Source organism: Heloderma suspectum, chromosome 4 (assembly GCF_057233095.1).
Source record: "Heloderma suspectum isolate Gila_16-S chromosome 4, 16-S_ref, whole genome shotgun sequence".
Lineage (NCBI taxonomy): Eukaryota > Metazoa > Chordata > Lepidosauria > Squamata > Helodermatidae > Heloderma > Heloderma suspectum.
This window is the reverse complement of record NC_139461.1, coordinates 46,522,322-46,541,962: the sequence shown is the minus strand read 5'-3', so window position 1 is coordinate 46,541,962 and position 19,641 is coordinate 46,522,322. Positions and strand designations below refer to the sequence as shown.

Genomic DNA, 19,641 nt, shown 5'->3' with positions numbered 1-19,641 from the left:
ATTTGAAGGCTTTGTGGTATCGCATGTTCTCTCTATGCCTATGCCTGCTAACCAGTCCATCATTCAGAGATGGGGGCGGGGATGGTAATAAGAGAGAATTCTAAGCTTCTAGAAATGCTATGTATTAGTATGGGGACAGGGAATGTTATATTTGCTGAATGAAATAGTTGTTGGTACTACACTTACCATGATGTCTGTGTATTCTGTCAACTTAGAATCATCGATCTGCTTATTTGCTTTCTGTAATAAGTCTTTCAAAAAGCTCTGAAACAAAATGAACATATCCGAAAGCCATAATCTATCTGGTTTCTTGTTAAGGTGGGTTCTTCATTTCCATGATCAAGTTGAAACATATAAAGCAAGTTCTATATTTCCTGTTAATACATAAAGGCTTGCAATCCTATTCACCCTTACCAGTGAACTTAATAGGACTTATTTCTAAGTAAATATGCACAGGGTTGCACTGTAAACCTGCATTTTATTAGCATATTAAAAATGAAGCAATACGTTTATTTAAAAGTAAAGCATAGAAATCCATAGTAGTTTGCGCTCACAACTTGGGAGTTGGGTAGGGTGCAGGAGCAAGAATTATGCATCAGTGTAAGTGGGTTAGAAATGGCCACAACTTTACTGGTTATAGCCAGGGCCTGCCCTACCATTAGGCAGGGTGAAATGCTTGCCTCAGCCAGCAGATGCTGAGGGGCAGAGAATGGCGGTGAGGTGTTGGAGGACAGAGCTGTGTATGCTACTCAGCGTGCCCTGTGTCCCTAAGCTAGCTTGCTGCTCTTAGGTGCAGCGAAGGACGCTATTGATTGCTAGTGCTGAAGGAAGATTCAACTGCATGTCCAGCCCAGTCGGCTTCTGTACATGGAATGGTGAGGCACCATCTTGTCTTTTGCTTCAGGCAGCAAAACATCTTGGGCCGGCCTTGGTTACAGCTCACAGAGTTTGGCATGGGAGAGCGCAAGGATCCAAACACTGGGCAGTTCCACTGCAGACCAAGATTGCCCTAGTCCACATGCCAGGATAACTTTGATAGGGGTGGCAGAAACGTCTGGCCCACTATGGTGCAAAACCAATACCATGGGCCATCCCTGCAACCTGGTTCTGTGGCACTCCAAGATCCCTTGTGGCAAGGGATCCCTTGTGGCAAGGGTGTTGAACTTCAGGCCTGTGGGCCCAACCCAGCCCAACTGGAGTCCCAATGTGGCCCTCCAGGGTTCCCCAGATGGCCACAGCCCCTTGTCCCCATCCCTTCCCCTGATTGCAGATGTTCTGATGGTTCCCAGCTTTTGCGCAGTTCCCCCCCCCCCTTCTAAAAGGTTGAAATGCCTCTCCTAAGGCTTAGTTACTGGCAACAATAGCTTTAAGCTAAAAGATGCTGGTAGTTTTTGGTATTTTGACCCTGCCTCTTCTGTCTCACCCACCAGTGGAATGCAACCCCCAAGAGCTTCTACGAAATTGAATTCAGCCCTTGTCTTGAAAGAGGTTCAATACCCCTGCCGTATGGGTATACCCCAGTGGAGAGTGGGAAGCTCACCTCTGCTTACTGCCATTATGAAGTTAATCTATGACACAACCTCTATTTAAGCCCTAGGAGCAGACTAGAAGGAAAAGGTTCCACTCCAAGGCCTTAGGCCCAGAAGTCACATAGTGCAGTCAGTTGGTCCCACGGTGGGGCCTAGGCCTCAGTGCAGCTGGAAGGTAAATGAAATCAGCCAGCTGCCAAGGAAGAGGATCTTCCTTGTTCCCACCCTGCTCCCTTCCCTCCACAACAGGCACACTGAAAAGCCCCAGGTAAGCAGAGCCTCAGGGCCTCTATGTATTGTCTGCAGTCAGTGCACAATTGTGCATGTAAACAGTTGGGTGGCCATTTCTAAGCGCTGAACTCCACCCCGTGCCACGTTGCAGGCTATAGTTTAAATTTGGAGGGCACCTTTTTAAAATGGAAACAGGTTACCCAATCCAATTGTGTATATGCAGTACTGTAAGATAAGCAGCACTCGTGCCAATCAACTCGTTTGGTGGGGAGAGGGATGGGTTGATGGGAGAGTAAATGTTTCCACTTGCCTTGCAAGCAGGTGCTCGGTGACACCAATTATTGGCAAGGCTGAGCAAATGGATTAGCCCAGGATTGTGTTTACCCCTGCATGCCCTCCAGAGGGTTAGGGGACTGTCCAGGGGAGATTTGGAGGGTAGGCTGTGGACTTCAGGGAGGAAGAGAGAACATGGAAGTCCCATTCTGCTAGCAGTGTTCGTTCCGCCAACCCAACAAGGAAGATGAGTCCAGCTCCTAGTTTTCATGACACTGCTGTAATGCTGATTCCTAAACTCAACTGGCTGTGTAGAAATAACACTGTAATTTAAACTAGTTTGCTATCCTGCATGGAGTTTAAGGTTCTACTTTTAAGGCAGCCTAAACGGATCATTTGAAATATGTGAATAAAGTGCCATGGTCATTTTTGGTGGGGTCTGCTCTTTCAAAGACAGATCCCATATTTGCACATCTCCATTTTTTACAGCGAACCTGAAGGAAGGGAGTAAGTTCATTTGCTGCCCTTCAAAACAGTCACTTTTTGTTTTCCCAGCAGATCAGTCTATTGTCCTAGTTTAGTGACATTTAAAATCCTTTATTAAGCAAGAAGTCTGGAGAGCTTGGGAATTGCAAATGCCTATCAGCTGGAAGCAAAACACACACACACACACACACACATCTGTTCTAACCTCTTAATATTATTCTTTGGAGTATTGTTGCTTTTTGATATTTTGGACCAAACAGCCAATACTCCAAAGAATAATATTAAGAGGTTAGAACAGGGGTGTGTGTGTGTCTAATTTAAATGGCTTAGACCCCAAATACCTTAGAGATGGCCTCTTCCCACATGCCTCATTTACATTCTTTGGGAAATGTCAAAGAATTTATATTGTATATATTTTGTTTTGCTATTTTATTTTTGTTACCTTCCCCACCACCACCACAAAAATTCCTTTGGGTGGGGCTATACCATCTAGATAAATAATCATATAGAGTTTCTTACCTTAAGCTCTTCAGCATCAATGAAGCCACTATGGTCGCTATCATACTTTCGCCATGTCTGGAATTTGAAAAGTTAGCCATTTAAAACAAAAACAAAAGGAGACGTTGGTCTTGGCAATTTAATTTTGCAAAAGCAAAGATTTCTATGGACTACCTGCATGAAGTCTTCACTCGATTTCAGCTGCTGACACCTGAAGAGTAAGAGGAAGTTCTCTTCTGTTGGCAATATCTGAGCAAGCTGTAAAAGATGAAGTTTAAATTTGGTTTAAATCCATTGTTTACTGAATAAGAATGAGAGGTACTGTATTAATGCTCCAAGCGAAATGGAAAAAAGATGCTCAAATAACTTCGATATTTATCAATAGTCTGTGAATACTGGGTAGAAGCCAGCAGGATCCTCTCCTGTACACACCATGTTGAAATAAACAGGATAATTTTTTTGCACTGAATTGGGGATCCAGAAGTGAAGAGATGTCTGGGAGGATGTATTCCAAGATTTCCTTTAAATGGAATTACTTTGGGGGCAGACTATAGCTTTGGAGGTGAGAGTGATGCAGAAGGACAGGAAGTGCTTTGTACTTCTTCCCCTGTACTTCATCCTAAAGAGAACATTCACGTTTCACACCCACCAAATGGTGTGACAGTGGTTCCCAAAGTGAGAGCTTGCACATCACCAAGAACATTCTGTTACAAGATAGAAATGCAAAGGAACAGAACGTGTTGAGGCTCTTGTGCTTCCTGTTCCTCCCGCCCCCCACATTGGTACCATATCCAAAATTGCCCTTCAATGACTTCTGTCTGAGATTTTGGCTTAGAATTCTGTCACTTTTGACCGTGCTCCCTGTTGCCCCTACCCCATTTGATCCCAACTCCACTTCTTTGCTTATTGCCTTTGCTTGAGCTTTGTGGAAGAAATACAGTGGGACCTGAGTTGTCCTCAGCTCCCATCTCCGAATCCATACGTTCTTGCTTTAACACATTTAGCTGTGCTAGAAATAGAATGTCTGTGTTTGCAGGACTAGCATTGCAAAGGGTTGGTTGGAAGCACAGTTTTTCATTCGGGGTGTCGATCAATACACTCATGCTTTTAAAAGGAATTGTTCAAGCTGGTCAACTTAATGCAGTGGTCTCCATTATTTTTCAAGTAGCAAAAAAAAAAAATGTGTGAGAGCCACATTAATTTACTACTAAAATTAACACAGAATAATCAAATGCAAAACTTACTTTAACTGGATGTGTGAAAGTGTGGGGAAGGCTGAATTAGGGTGCAATCCTATATATGTTTAGGCAGAAAAAAGTAGTACAACTCCCAGCATGGCTGACTGGGGAATGCTGGGAGTTGTAGGTCTTTTTTCTGCATAAACATGCAAAGGATTGTACCTTTAATGTATTCATTCTCTCTCTCTCTCACACACACACACACACACACACTTCCAAAAAGTTCCCATTGTTCCTAATGGCATTCTTGTCGTCTGTTCGTACACCCATAATTAAAAAAACTCAAGAAGCAGCGTCATGTTAAGTACATAAGAAGAGTTATGCTGGATCACACCAAAGGTCTCTCTAGCCCAGCATTCTGTTCCCACAGTGGCCAACCAAAAGCCTCGTGTTCCTGCCTCCACACACTCTGGACATCCTTCAATAAAACACCAAAGCAAATGAGCTTTCATGCATCTCTTCTTTTATCAGCTTATAACTATTAAAACAAATTAATCTATAAAATCAGCCCTCTAGAAACTCACAGTGATCTATGATTTGTCAAACCAACAGAGGCATAAACCTTCCATAGTTAAAATAAAGGCAAAAACATCCTAGCCGCCTTCGTACTGTGCCCAACCACAGCTAAAATGTAAGATAAATTTTATTTTAAAAACAAGACAGACTGCAACCGCTAAGGCTGTGCATGTACTCAGAAGTCCATTAAGGCAAGCCCCAGCTTCCTCCCTCAGAACAAAACAAAGGGGGGGATGTAAAAACACAACAGGCAAAATGCCCCCCCACATACACACACACTTGGGCCTCTTCCCCCAAATGAGCATCCAGCTTCTCCCCCCACTCCCCCAATGTAAGAGCGTCAATCACAAGTGAGGCACTAGGGCTGCAATCCTATGTATGCTTACTTGGGAGTAAGACTCATTGAGCTCAGTTTGTATTTACTTCAGAGTAGACATGCAGAGACTTGCGCTGTATTTGTGTTTTAAGGAAGAGGGAAGGGAGGGAAGGCTGGGAAGATACTAGTCTTGGGTCTCTTGTGCCATGCCCTGGTGTCGGGGGAGAGAGAACAATTGTGATCCAGTGTGGTGGCTCCTGGGCACTGAGAGAAGAGAGGGACACATGGACACACTCCTCTTCACATTGTAGTCCCTTTCTTTCAGGAGCAGGGCAGCCCACAGTGGCAGCTCCTAGCTGGCCTAGAGGCGGAGCCAGCCTTAGCATTAGGCAGTGATGCAGTTGTCTGAGGTGGCAGATGCTGGGAGGCAGCAGCAAAGTATTGGAGGGAAGACCTGTGTGCCATGCAGCCTGCTGTGTGCTTCTTACGTTAGCCTGCTGCATTCAGGTGCTGTGGAGGATCCTGTCCCTTCACCAATGTTAAAGGAAGATTCATCTGCCAGTCCAGTTTGCTTTAGTACATGGAATGGGAGGGGGCGCCATCTTGTTCTTCACTTCAGGCAGCACAGTGTCTTGAGCCTGGGAGGCAGGCAGCACAGGAGGCGGAGAGTAGAACAAAGGTGCTGGCAGCAAAGGACTAGCAGCAGCATTGCTAAGCACTGCAAAGAGAGATGCTGATGCCTCAAGCACTGTGGATGTTGGGAGAGGAAGACGCTCTGTCCAATCGAGCACAGGGAGAGAGGGGCAGCTCTTAGAGTCTCTGCAAGCCACCAGCGGCCCATAAGCCTTGCAGTGAAGACCCTGGACTTAACAGGAAACCTAGAAAGTTAGGTGATAAATTATAATTATGGAACGATCTCCCCGACAAGGCCCGCCTGGAGCCAACATTGTTATCTTTTCGGCGCCACGTTAAGACCTTCTCTTCTCCCAGGCATTCGGCAGCATACAATAAGTTTTAATCGATCCTGGAATGTCTTATGGTTATGGTTGTTTGCTTTTGAGATTGTTTGAAGTTCTTTTAGATATATGTTTCTTTTGTGTATATTGTCTCTTCACGTGCTTTTTGTGTAAATGATGTTTAGCGCCGAAGAATTGATGCTTTCCAACTGTGGTGCTGGAGAAGACTCTTACGAGTCCCCTGGACTGCAAGGAGGTCAGATCAGTCGATCCTAAAGGAAATCAACCCTGAGTGCTCATTGGAAGGACAGATACTGAAGCTGAAGCTCAAATATTTTGGCCACCTAATGTGAAGAGAAAACTCCCTGGAAAAGACCCTGATGCTGGGAAAGATTGAAGGCAAAAGGAGAAGGGGACGGCAGAGGATGAGATGGCTAGATAGCATCATCGATGCAATGAATATGAACTTGAGCACACTCTGGGAGACTGCAGAGGACAGGAAAGCCTGGCATGCTAGGGTCCATGGGGTCACGAAGTTTTGGACATGACTTAACGACTGAACAACAACAACATATTGTATTTTTAATGTTTTTAATCTTTGTAAACTGCCCAGAAAGCTTGGGCTATTGGGCAGTATAGAAATGTTTTTTTTTATTATTATTATTATTATTAAATAATTTCAACAGAGAATAGTAATCTGAAATCTTTTCTCATTGTGTTAACCCTAAAGAGACCTTGAAATGGATGTCAGCTTTTCACGTTTCACATCCCTCACATGTTTGAGGGAACATAAGTCTTAACACTCAGAAAATTTCACCTAGTAACTTGAAGTTATGTTCCATTTCCTCCATGTATTTCTTTCATAGATTAGGGTGAAAACTGCATTTTACCAGAATCAATGGGCTCCCATGCATAAGCCAACTCAGTATATTTCCACATCAATACATCACCTTATCGAAGGATTACCCTCTTAATATATGTTCTGTGGATGTTTCTTTAATGGTAGATAAAGGCCAAACTTTCTGTATTTTTTAAGACTGCGGCTAGCAAAAAGGAATGAGAAGGGAGCATATATATCTATTCATCTATAGAGACCAGGCTACAGGAAGCTGTCAGATGCAATCTAGCTTATTAAGTGTTGGTATTATTGGGCACTTGCTGAGGCCCATACCCCAGGAGGGGCCCACAGGCAATCTCTGGAACCTCCTAGCCCTACTGCTGCTGCTCCTGTTCACCTCCCCTCTGGGTGAGTGAGCAGTAAAGAGTGAGGACAATGAGCATTAACCTCGGCGCACCTTGTTCTCTCCCTGAGTGGTGGTGACAAATGGGCTCAGATGGAAAGGCAAACAAATGGACAGTGGCATAGAGGAGGGGGATTTGCTGAAAGTATCTTGCCCAAGTCCTCCCCACTCCCCTGCCCCAAACCTAGAGTGGTTTAAAGCATTTTTATCCTGTTCTTCAGATCTAAAGGCTCCCAGAGTGGCTTACCTACACTCAATTAAAAAAAAAACGGGACAGTCCTTGCCTGCAGGCTTACAAATCTAAAAATGCATGATACAAAAGAAAAAGCAATGGGGAGGGAAGAGGAACAAAGCAAATTTGGGTTGTTGTTGTTCAGTCGTGCAGTCGTGTCCGACTCTTCGTGACCCCATGGACCATAGCACGCCAGGCCTTCCTGTCCTGCGCTCTCTCCCGGAGCGTGCTCAAGTTCATATTCATTGCATCAGTGATGCTATCTAGCCAAAATTTGGGTACTAATTCTTAAAGTTAAGTAGTAGTGCTTATAAATACCGCCAGCTGTAATAGAACGTGAAGACATCCCATCCCCTTGCAATCCATTCCTAACCTTGAAAGTAAACATGATTTTAAGCAGGGTTTCAGACTGATTGCTTTAAGCATAGGAAAGATTTATTTATTTATTTTTACATAGATTTATAGATTGCTTTTCAGGGTAGAACCCCTCACAAAGTGGATGTGACTTGCTTTAAAATACAAAATACATAATCAAACCCTAACAAGAATACTCAATGCTATTGTAGTTTCTTGAGCAATAAATGTTTTCAATAAATGAACCGATGTTTACTTAGAAGCAAGTCCCACTGAGTTTAATGGGACCTATACTCAAGTAAGTGTTCATACAATTGCAGCCTTACAGCCCAATGCTACATATGTGTACCGTATATAGGCCACACTGAGTTCAGTGAGACATATAGATGGCAAACCCTTGAATTAAGGCTGCAATCCTATACACATGCACCAAGGAGTACGTCCAGTTGAACTCAGTGGGGCTAATCTCTGAGTAGATATGCATAGGATTATGCTGTAAGTAATGTCTGTATCTCTCACTACCTGTACTAGTGACTATATATGAAAATGTAGCGCTTGGAATTGAGAGCGCTGATATGTACAATTATATCTTCATCAACGAACCAATGTTAGGAATAGTTATCGTTTTAAAAATTGCCGAGGTGTTTTTTTTTTTAAAAAGGGCACAAATTGCTCCTTGTACAGCATTTCCTGAAATGAATAAACGGTTCTGCTTGGGAAAAAGGAATCCAATGACCCAGACTACTTTTAAGATACGTTCTACCTTTTAACTTGAGAATGCAGGATGTTTCCCCAATTATCTAGTTGTAGCTCAGAGTTGCAGTAGAAGTATTATAGCGGTATACTTAGTATTGAGTCTATTCCAGACATGTTTCTGACTCAGCCTGGACCCAGCCTCGATTCCAGTTGGAGAATGGACTCTGCCCTTAGGCCTCGCAGCCGAACACTTTTGTCCCTTATTGTGTACACCTTGAGAGCAGTCCTTGCTTACATTTCCAGCCCCGGCGCAAGCTCTCCCACCACCTGAGGGAGCACATATGCCACTGCTGTACACTGTGCAGGTAATCCCAGGGACATCCCACCCACATGGCATTTCAGCCTGGCCAGCTGTCTGAAGAGCCGCACCAGCCACTTCCTCGGCCAACACAGCTCTCCAGAGAACACAGCTGCCCTCAGGATCCTCAGCATGAGCCAGAGGGCAGGTAGCTGAGAGCAGAGTGAAACAGAGGAGGGAGCTGCTCTGGAGAGCCCCGCCAGCTGCTCTCTCACTGCAGCATTTGCCACAGTGGGAGAGTGGGACCGGCGGGGCTCTCTGGACCACCCATTAGTGTTGCCAAGAGGAAGGCCGCTCTAGACTGCCCTGCCAGCCCCGCTCTCCCACTGCAGCAAATGCCACGGTGGGAAAGTGACTGGCAGGGCGCTCTAGAGGCAGCAGCTGGGGGCCCTCCTGTCAGGGGCAGGTGTGTGTGTGCACACATGCACACGCGATTTGCTGCCCCTCCCACTCCACTGCCTGAGGTGGGGGATTTATGGGAGGGCTGTCCCTGTACATTTCTGACAAAGAAAGTTTAATCAAGTATTACCAAGAGAAGACTGCAAAGAGAGCAGAGTTAAGATTCTATTGCAAACATAATTGACTAGCAGTGGTAGAGCACACATTTTGCATACAGAAGGTTGCTGGTTCAATCCCTGGGATATCCAGTTTAAAGGATTGTGTGGCAGGTAATGGGAAAGACCCCTGCCCGAGACTCTGGAGAACCATTGCCAGTCAGAGTAGATGGTACTAGGCAAGATAGATAAAGACATGGACCCAGTATATGGCAGCTTCCTATATTATGCAAGGGTGCGCTTGCTAGACGAACACTGCACAACAAGAGATCCACCCATTCACAGCCACCCCAAATATTATGGCTTGACAACCTGTCAGCCATTTTTGCAGTCCCAGGAACCTTATTGTCCCCCCTTTGTGACTCACGCCAGCCTTAATATGGCAAGCCATAGGACCTTCAGTTAAACTGATAAACAGCAGGGTTATCACACATCAGATGGACAACGTGCATGACTGGTGGGCTGGATTCAGCTTGGTTGGTCAAACATTGCCCAGGTCACACATTGCCCAGGTCTACCCCAGGAGTTAAAGCAGCCTTCCCTAACCTGGCACTCTTCAGTTGTATTAGACTACAACTCCAGTCACCCATGGCTACTGGCTATGCTGGCAAGGGATGATGGGAGTTGTAGTCCAAACCCATCTGGAGGGAAGCTGAGTTAAAGGTTGGGGAGGGCTGAGTGAAAGGAATAGGAGACAGCAAACTTTTGTCATTTTCCAAGGGAATAATTAATTCTTATCTATGTTGAAATTATTTTTCACTCTTTTACATTGATTGCTAAAATTAAGGACTGGTTTTGCATGCTTAATATGTGTTAAAAAAAAAAAAAAAAACCAGCCACAGGGAAGCAAAAAAGCAAGGAAAGAAAAGGAGTTCTAAGGATTTCCAACACAATAAGCATTCCCCCTTTTCCCTAGTAGAAATGTGCTTTCATCATTCAAACGTGGCATAATTGCCATCTGGAAATGCTAAAGGACGGGCTTTTGAAACTCCCTTTCAGTGTAACCAGTGTGCCTTGAACAAATGAGCTGGAGTGCAAGGAGGTGAGCCTTTTAGAAGAACGAGTGCCTTGTCGAACTTTACACGTTTGCCTGAGGGCCATGAATAAAAGCTCAGGAAGTCCCATTCTAATGTACTCTATCGAAGATGCTCTTAAAATCTCCCTCAGTTTAAGCAGCTGCCCTGCTAAAATACAATTTGGTAAACAATTCAGGTTGCCTCTTAATTATTCCAAAAGATCTTCCCATAAGACTACTTTTATTTTGAAAATGGAAGCTCTCCAAGGCCACCTTGGAGGGGGAGAAAAATGAAATAAAAGGAGAAGCAAAACAGCTTGGCTTCTGAGATCCTCCTTTTACAGAAATATCCTGATAGAGAAGTGCAGTGAAATAAGCCAAAGGGAACAATCCTATGCTTGCTTGGGAGGACGCTGAGGGGCCGTTCCATGCAGCAGATCTCCATCTCTATCCACAGACGTCTTCCCTGTGTACAGTGCCAGAATGTTCCACTGTCGTTGCTGTTCCAATGGTGGTAGGGGCTAAAAAGGAGTGGCTTGGAGGTGGCTACAGATTCACTGGATACAGAGTCCCCTTGTTCCTCCAGTGTGCCCCCAGAAAGGGTAAAAATATATGTTGGAGCTGGCATACTTATTTTCCCATTGCTGGAGGGTAAATTTTTAAAAGGGGACATCCGAGGGTTTAAAAAAGGGAACCCTCCCCCTTTTTGCCCTGGCCAGCATGAGCTCTACAGGCCTTAGTGGTGGGTGGGGGAATAAAGAGGAGAAGATCACAATGATAGTAGGAGGAAATCAACCCTTAGGTGACAAAATCCCTTATTCTTGCTCCTTTTCTTTGGCCTCCCCCACCCCCTGGATATAATGGTAACATAGCATGCCATGTTATAAATTGCTGAGTATGACTAAATGCTGATTTAGAAGCAATGCACTGAAGTAGTCAATCTGTAACTAACAATGCAATCCTATGCACATTTACCTGGAATAAGTCCCATAGAACTCAATGAGGCTTACATCTGAGTCAACATGTATAAGATTGTACTGTAAAGAGCAATCCTATGGGGATATACAGCCACCTCCAAACTCAGAGGTGACTGCCTATCCAATGCAGGGCAGGAGGAGCACGGAGGAACACGTCTTCTCCGTGCTCCAGCCGCCCTGCATTCATGGCTAGACAGCCAATTTTGGCTATCTAGCCATGGGTCCTCAGAGTGTGGGGTGGGGAGGCCGGACGACACATAGGATGTGTCATACCAGCACTTCCAAACGCCCTGCCCCACCCCCAGGAATGCCCCATTTCCCCTGCTCCGCGCTGCTCTTCGGAGCGTGGAGTGGGGGTGGATCCACATTGCCTATGAGGCAGCAGGGGAGGGTGGTGGAGTTCAGTTCTCTGGGAACCAACCTTGGAGTGTGGGAACTGACCAATCCTATGGCTGTCTAGCTGCTGTCTAGAGGCCATAGGATTGCACCCTAAAAATGCAATTCTATGCACCCTTACTTACTACTGCAGACTCTTCCATAGGATTGCTCTGTTAGCTTAAATCACTGACTACCTTTAAACACTCTTAGCGATTTAAGCCAGGAAGACTATCTATGTAAAATTTGAAGAATGAATCATGCTGGTCTCATTTTTTAATTAGCTAATGGAGCATTACCAAAAGGTTTTACTAATGACCATACCATCCTGCATCCTGATCATTACTTGGAAGTAAGTGCCACTGAGTTCAGGGGGATTCACTCCTAAGTAAGTATGCATAGGACTGCATTTTTGCACTGCAATCCTATGCATGCTGACTTAGACATACATGTACAAAAGCTGATGTAGAAAACCACATAGGGCATGACTGAGCTAAGCCGAAGCACTGAGTTCAATAGGAAAGATACATATGTGCTTCCGATCTCTGAAATATGTAGGACTTCATGGTTTAACTTTGCCCACTGACATTATAAAAAGCAACCATATCATATCAGAAAAGCAGCATGCACTATGCACTAAACTCCAAAAAAATGAAACAACACGATCATCCATAATTATCACTATTGGCTAAAAGCAAGTCTAACCAAAAAAGGACTTGCATCTTTGCTATGCTTTTCCATTAGAAAATCTCAAGCTAAAGAAAACAATATTTAAGCACTTAAACATTCTCAGCCATTTGGATTTCTTGAAAAGATGTGCTCTCTGATTTTGCTAGAGCAATGCACATGCTGAAGCAGACTGCCATATTGCATTGGGAACCGCATGAATAAACAGGTGCTATGCATATGGCTCCCCAGCTTCTGGAACTACTTGCATGGTTGAGATAAATTATTAGGAACCATAATCACTCCCCAGTCAAGACTGTGCTGTCAGCTCTGATCAAACCAATATCTTCTTGAGGGCTAAAGGGAAGAATTTGTTTTGTCCTTCTTTCCCCTGTTCAGTGGGTGATCAGTGCCTTTAATGTTGACATTTCCAAGTCTACAGATTGACAAGTAAGTGCATATGACTAGTGCTTGTATAGCTGGATCAGGGCCATGGACTTAGCTGTATTAAGGGACATTTTAAATTATCACCATTTTTAAAAAACCATCTCAAGATCACATATCACTGAGAACCAGATTGTTTTTTTCATGGATAACATCAGAATGGATATACCCAAGAGGATAAAATGAAGAAAGCACTTATTTTACAGAAAAGTGATCAAATAATACAAATATTTATAGAAAGTTTCATATTATCACAGAGCTATGACAAACATGTGTAAGCAAATGCATCAAATAAAGATCTCTTACCTCTACTATTCCTATTTTTCCATCAGAACTCTTTGAAAACTTGTCCACAAAAGTTTTCATTTCTGGGGTTAGGTCCTATAAATGTAATGTACAGTGATGATTACTTGAAGGAAACATAAATAGTCTCCAAGGGCACAATCCATCACAGGAAGTTTTCCTGCATGATCCCTACAGAAATGAATGGTTGAACAGAATAATTTCCAAGTGGATTGAGCCCATTTCAGATTCTTCAAACTTCTGCTTGAACTTAACATTATGAACATTTAAATATAAAAACAAATCTTTCATTGTTGTTGTTGTTTTGTAAAAACCTTATTCTTCCTTTGTTTCACCAGCCAGAAATGCAAAAACAATTCGCTATTGTGTTTTATTTATTTATTTATTTATTTATTTATTAAATTTATTAATCGCCCATCTGACTGGTCACCCAGCCACTCTGGGTGACCAGTTTTCCCACCACTTAGAGTTTAAAGGTGCCCCCTTTGGGGTAATGTTTGCATCTCTTTGAAAATGGGAGTCAAAAAGTTCACAAAGTGTCATATTCTTGTTGCTAAGGCAACTGGGTCAGTACTCCTCCAGTCAGGCATACTTGACTAGTTGGGGCAGAATGGGGGATGTGCACACCTGAATGCACATCCCATTGGAAGTAATGCAGTAAGGATGGATTAATCCACATCCAAATGTGCATACCTGCCCTCATTCCACCTCAACTGTTCATATACGAGTAATGCTTGATCAAAAAGCTTGCCATGCAGCACCGGCAGCAGGCAATGAAACCATGAGCACAGCCAAACAAGATGGAAAGTATCAGCTCAGTTGCCTGAGCAACAGGAGTAAATTCCAACTTCCTTTCCATTCAGAGTGAGGGCAGTGGGAGCGTGACATTTGCCCTCAGTGATGTTATCACATAGCCAAATTTGATTGGCTATAAGCACCATGATGTCATAATGTTCTTGACAGGTTCCCTGATTGACTAGAATCGCACAACAATGCCCTTGCCAGTTAAATATATATATATATATATATATATATATATATATATATATATGAAAGACAGAAAAAGCCCAGTAGTGCTGAAGCAGCAGCAAATCAGGAAAATAACGGTGTGATAAAATGTGCAAAAGAGTGGAAGGTAGAGGTTTTCCATTGATGGTTTAAGCTGCCTCAGAATGGCTACTTTTGCTTCAAAAATGAAACCTCACAAAAATTAGCAACATTTAAACATCTCGTTTTCTGTCTCTCTCACACATGCCATCCATACTTTTTTCTACTAAATATCCAGAAGAGGCTAAATTACCAGAAAATAATATCTCATTGCCTCATGAAATACCATGAGCAAGAATTATTTTCATTGAGTTGTATCCAGACTTAGCCATGCTTAGAACAGACCTATTAAATTCAATGTGACTTAAGTTAATCATGACTAACTTGTCTTTTTGAGTTCAAGTTGTGCCTTCTCTAAGCATAGCCCATTGAACTCATCCCACCCATTGTTAGTGTATATGTTACATTGTCCAAATTTTGTTGCAAGTTTACATTCACAGGTGAATGCTGACAGTCTCAGACACATATAATGAATGTCTGAAAATTGATATTTCACTATTTTTCAGACACACCAGTAAATGCTGAAAATCATATTTAACTGTCAACATTCCCTAAGGTATCTCTGAGTCTTTTGACATTCATGAAATGTGCCTTGGATTGTCAACCTTCAATGTGAATGTCAGCATTGACCAAACTGTGAGACGTGCATGTATCTTGTCATCACTACAAATTTTGTTCAAGGGGAGGAGTTGTGTGTGTTTTTCTAAATGCTGTGTTTTCTTAAATTCCTTCACTAAATAGAATCCTCCCTTTCCAATTTCCACTCCCTGGCTATGAGAAGCATCTCCTTAAGTTCTTAAAAATATGAATGATGTATCTAGGACAGTTGTTTGTCAACTGAGTTCTACTGTTCATGCAGCCTGATCACGTGCTGCTTACTCAGAACTAAGTCCCACTGAGTTCAAAGGGGCCTTCCCCCAAGTAAGTGTGCATAGGATTGCAGCCTTTGGATTCCAATTCTATGAACATTAATTTGGAAGTAAATCTCACTGAACTCAGTGGGACTTTTGAAAAATCTTGCCCAGCATCAGGCTGCTAGACTCTGCAAATAAGTAATACAGTATTCGCAAAGGTACTGAAATGAAAAAGATTGCTACTGGCAGGTATAAAATTAGCACAACTATGGAAGGCATCTACAGATGCTATTGCGATATTCTATTAGGTCCTGTTCAACAAAACACACTTTATCACCTATGGTCCATTTAACAATTTCATGGTGAGCACATTCAGTTACTTGCACTTGTATCCCTCCATACATTAGATGCAGATTATTTCCTATGGAAAGGAGACTTCTACAGCGTTCTCTGTACTTTAGAAGGACCTGAAATGGAGTACAGGCATCCAGCTCTCAGAGGAATTAAGTGAAGCATAATGGAAATTAATCTGCATCTAATTACTGAGGTGCAACTAGTTAATGATTAAACATCAGTTGTTGTCAACCAGCTGTGTTCATTTTACTGGGCACTTGTTAGTCAGGCATAAACACAACTGAAATCAAGGTCTCCTAGACAAGTCCTTGCCCAGAAAGCAAATCCTTTTGCCCAGGAATCAGTGGGAATTATTCCTGGGCACATTTAGGAAGATTGTGCACATACACTATCGGTAGCAAGGTATTGTCACATTTTGCCTATTAATTAAATTTGGGTTATGAAAGGTCATATATACTCAGACCTGCTTAAATATTTTTATCTGCTATACATGCAGTCCGATCCTATGTCTGTTCAGAAATAAGGCCCACCAAGTTCAATTGGGGCTTATTCCTAGGAAATGTGCATAGGATTGCAAATTTATTATTTTCTTATTATTTTCTTATTCTTTTTAATAGACTGGTAAGAGTTGAGGAGGGAAAAAAATCCATGGGGAAAGCCTTCAACTTCTTTCACTATGGTGTATATATATCCTACAGAGTGGTATTGATTTTCACCTCTTAATCATACCCACCATGTTTGAGCCAAAATATAACTTCAGTTAAAACAACAAAAATCTGACAATAGATTGTGAGGGGAAATGAAGCTGTATTTTTTAAAAACTGGAAATATAGAAAGATATTTATCTACCAATTCTGTTGATTGAGATTTAATTTAAAATTATGTTGTAAAGAAGTATCAAGTGCTGTTGTCAAAGGGAAGGAAGTGAAACTTCAAAATGCAGAACCAAGTTTAAAAAAAAACTGTGATGGTGGTGATAATAATGGCATAACCACAAAACTTGCATAGAACTGATTAATATCTCCAAATGTCCATTCTGGCAAAGGAGACGAAATTCAAAGCGACTGAAACCGTATTCAGTGAGATGGGGTAAGTGAACAAATGAGAAGCTTGTTTAGGAAATGGACTTCCAGATCCAAGGATCAGCTTAGGTTTGACGCTTCTGCTGGACTGGCATGCATCAGTCCAGAAAAGGACCACAGGGATCAAGCATTTATGGATGATCCAGTGAGAGAACTGAAATTTGGTGCTGTTCTTCTCAGAAGATTCCAGAAATAGCCTTGTACAGAAGCAATGTCAATGGAAAACTGAATAAGAACACCTGAGCACTTCCAAAGTACAAGCAGGCATCCAGGCAGAATCTATAAAAAGGCATAAATGAGACTGTGGGTGGCACACAAGCCTAGAGGGATTTTATACATTACTTTGCAAGTGCTCTAATTTTTAAGTAGGTGTTTGACACCAATTTCAAAGAAGGAAAACTGGGAAGAAAGGAGTGGGTTTAAAAAAAAAAGGCATTCTTTTCAGTTGAAAACTTCTAGGAACTTATTAAAATTGAATAAATTTAATAGATCCCAGTTCTAAAGATAAATTGTGAATATTAGTATGCTGACAATGACTCATATTGCAGAAGAAAGAGTTAATACAGGGCAGAAGACACAAGAGCAAAAGGTATATGATACAGACCAGTCACCACTTAATTTACAAAATAAAATAGGAGTTATTATAAATTATTTATTGTACCACACCTTTTGGTACTTGATAGCAATCATAAACATGTTTTTATGCTGCCAGGGTAAAATGTGTATGGAATTATTATCTAGAGACTGCATATTGGGCACAATTGTATATGAGGCTCAAATTTACAGTTATAACTCATAACTCTACACACAGCTCAAATGTATTTTAAAAACTGGAATAATCTGATAGGAAATATATAAATATTTTACAAATAGTGGCTTCAGCCTTATTTCAAGGGATACTGAATATCTTTCATAATTGATCAATTGCATCTGATGAAGTAGGCTAAAGTCTATGAAAGCTCTTGCCATAAATGTGTTAGTCTTTAAGGTGCCACAAGACTCTTAATTCTTTCATGGTTGAATTATCTAAGTGGATTTTCATTGTATTTGGGTCTAGTTTTAGCTTCACTCACAAGAGTTTATTTTATCTTGTTGCTTTGAAGATTATATTTATTCACTAACCAATCTTTTGTCCTATTTCAGCTAATACTATTTTCCTGCTAAGACATTATGTTTCTTATTTTAAGCTGCAAACTGTCAATTAAAATGTTTTACACCATTTAAAAGCTTTAGCTTAAAATTCCTGAACATCTACCATCTTTAACTCCAAATAATACATTGATTTATTACCATTTTATTATTTTTTTCAAGAAAACATTTTTGTCATTTGCACCAGTCCATATTTGGTCCTACTGTTCCTAATCTCAAACTAGTATATGTAATCTCTAGTTGAACTAATCTGCAGATCCGTTTATTGGCCACCAAGGGGCAGAAATGTATTTCAGCCCACATATTAAGGATGCATCCAGCTAATTTTGAACAGTCTTTTAACCATACTGGGCAGAGGGTGGGGGAGATATCTGTGGAAGGAAACAAACAATTGTTTCTTCATAAGCAAAACATCAAGAGCCATTGTTTTTAAAACTCTAATATCACCAAAAGATAGTTTGCTCTAGTACAAAAGTGGAGTGGTGCAAAAATTTTTTGTTTATTATCTAGATTCCATCTCACCCAGGTTTCCCAGACATCACCATTCCTTCTCAATTTGTGAACTTAGATCTTCACTTTATATGATAGATTTTTGGTCTAATATGGGACAGCAATCGCCCAATTACTGGGGTTCAATACAAGACACTTCTTAAATTAAGATGAGATAAATCAGTGGAGGGGGAGGGGGATCTTAACCTACCAGTCCTCCTTTCTTTCGAGCCTGCTGCAACTCCTGGATAAAATCCTGCAGCTCTTTCCCATCCATGTACCCATTGCCTGTAACACAAAAGAGAGTGTGTTGCTGTTACAGCTGTGGACAATTCTCTCACTCTCCCTTTCCTGCTGAAAAAGATATTTATTACCCGTTGCCAAACAGTGAAGCTTCCCAACATGCTTATGCACCCTTATGACACAATCCTATGCATGTCTACTCAGAACGAAGTCCCGTTGAGTTCAATGAGGCTTACATTCAGGGGAGTAGCTATAGGATTGGAAGCTTTCGTTCTATCCTCTCCCCAGAAAACCAGCATTCTGTTTTGCTTCTAGATGATGATGAAGATGATTAGCAGTGGAGGCTGGTGGCTCCGATGTCAGTGGGGCAGTGCGAAGCACCTCGGATAGTTCTGACTGGTTCTGACAGAAACCCGGAGCGAATTCAGCGCCCCACTGACATCGGAGCCACCAGCCTCCACTGATTGGTATCATCATCATATGAAGTCTGGAGGCGCTTGAACTCTTAGATGCGCTCATACAAGAAGCGAGAGACCCTTTTCTCAGGCAGGTACAGTCCAAGGCAACCAGAGCGACCACCCGGGGGCTGGGAACGGTCCATAGCCCCCGTGCCCGGCTGGCGCCTCCGCCAAATGTTCCCGTCGCTCCAGCTTTGAAAGTTGTGGCTTGCGCTGGCCGAAGTTTCCCGCTTGCCGAAGAGAAGTGGGAAGGCGTCTTCTTGTCCGCTCGCTGCCGGCTCTCCCTCCCGCCTAGCGTGTCAGCCGCCCCCATCCCCTCCACAACCCCACCACCCTCCTGTTGGATTCCAAGCCGGGACGGGGCTGAGAAGAAGGAGAAAGCAGCAGTCACCATCAGAGTCGTAATGGCGCCAGATCTCGAAAAACTGCCCAGCGGAGATTTGCGCTGCTTGCAGGTAAGTCGCCGCGGCCATGGCGCGTGTGCGATGGGGGGGAGAGAAGCACAAAGGCGGCGGCGGCGGCGGCGGCGGCGGCGGCGGGGTGTCGCTGTCCGCGGTGCTGACCGGGGCTCCGGACTAGTCTTCCTCGGCGCGCTCTCGGCTCTCTATTTATCGGGTTCTCCGCCCGCCGAGCCACGCCCCCTCCCC

The 19,641-nt window shown here is 42.9% G+C and overlaps 1 protein-coding gene across 1 annotated transcript in view; it reads right to left on the bottom strand.

Annotated features, from left to right (window-relative positions):
• The window catches only part of CALB1 (calbindin 1), a 24,889-nt gene extending 5,248 nt beyond the window's left edge, over positions 1–19,641 (bottom strand). Inside the window, exons 1-6 of the mRNA XM_084849167.1 lie at positions 19,386–19,641; positions 18,505–18,581; positions 13,262–13,336; positions 3,192–3,275; positions 3,039–3,095; positions 187–264 (exon numbers count right to left, since the gene is read on the bottom strand). Coding sequence (XP_084705293.1) covers positions 187–264; positions 3,039–3,095; positions 3,192–3,275; positions 13,262–13,336; positions 18,505–18,581; positions 19,386–19,467 — 453 coding nt within the window. The 5' untranslated portion in view covers positions 19,468–19,641. The remainder of the gene's footprint in view (positions 1–186; positions 265–3,038; positions 3,096–3,191; positions 3,276–13,261; positions 13,337–18,504; positions 18,582–19,385) is intronic.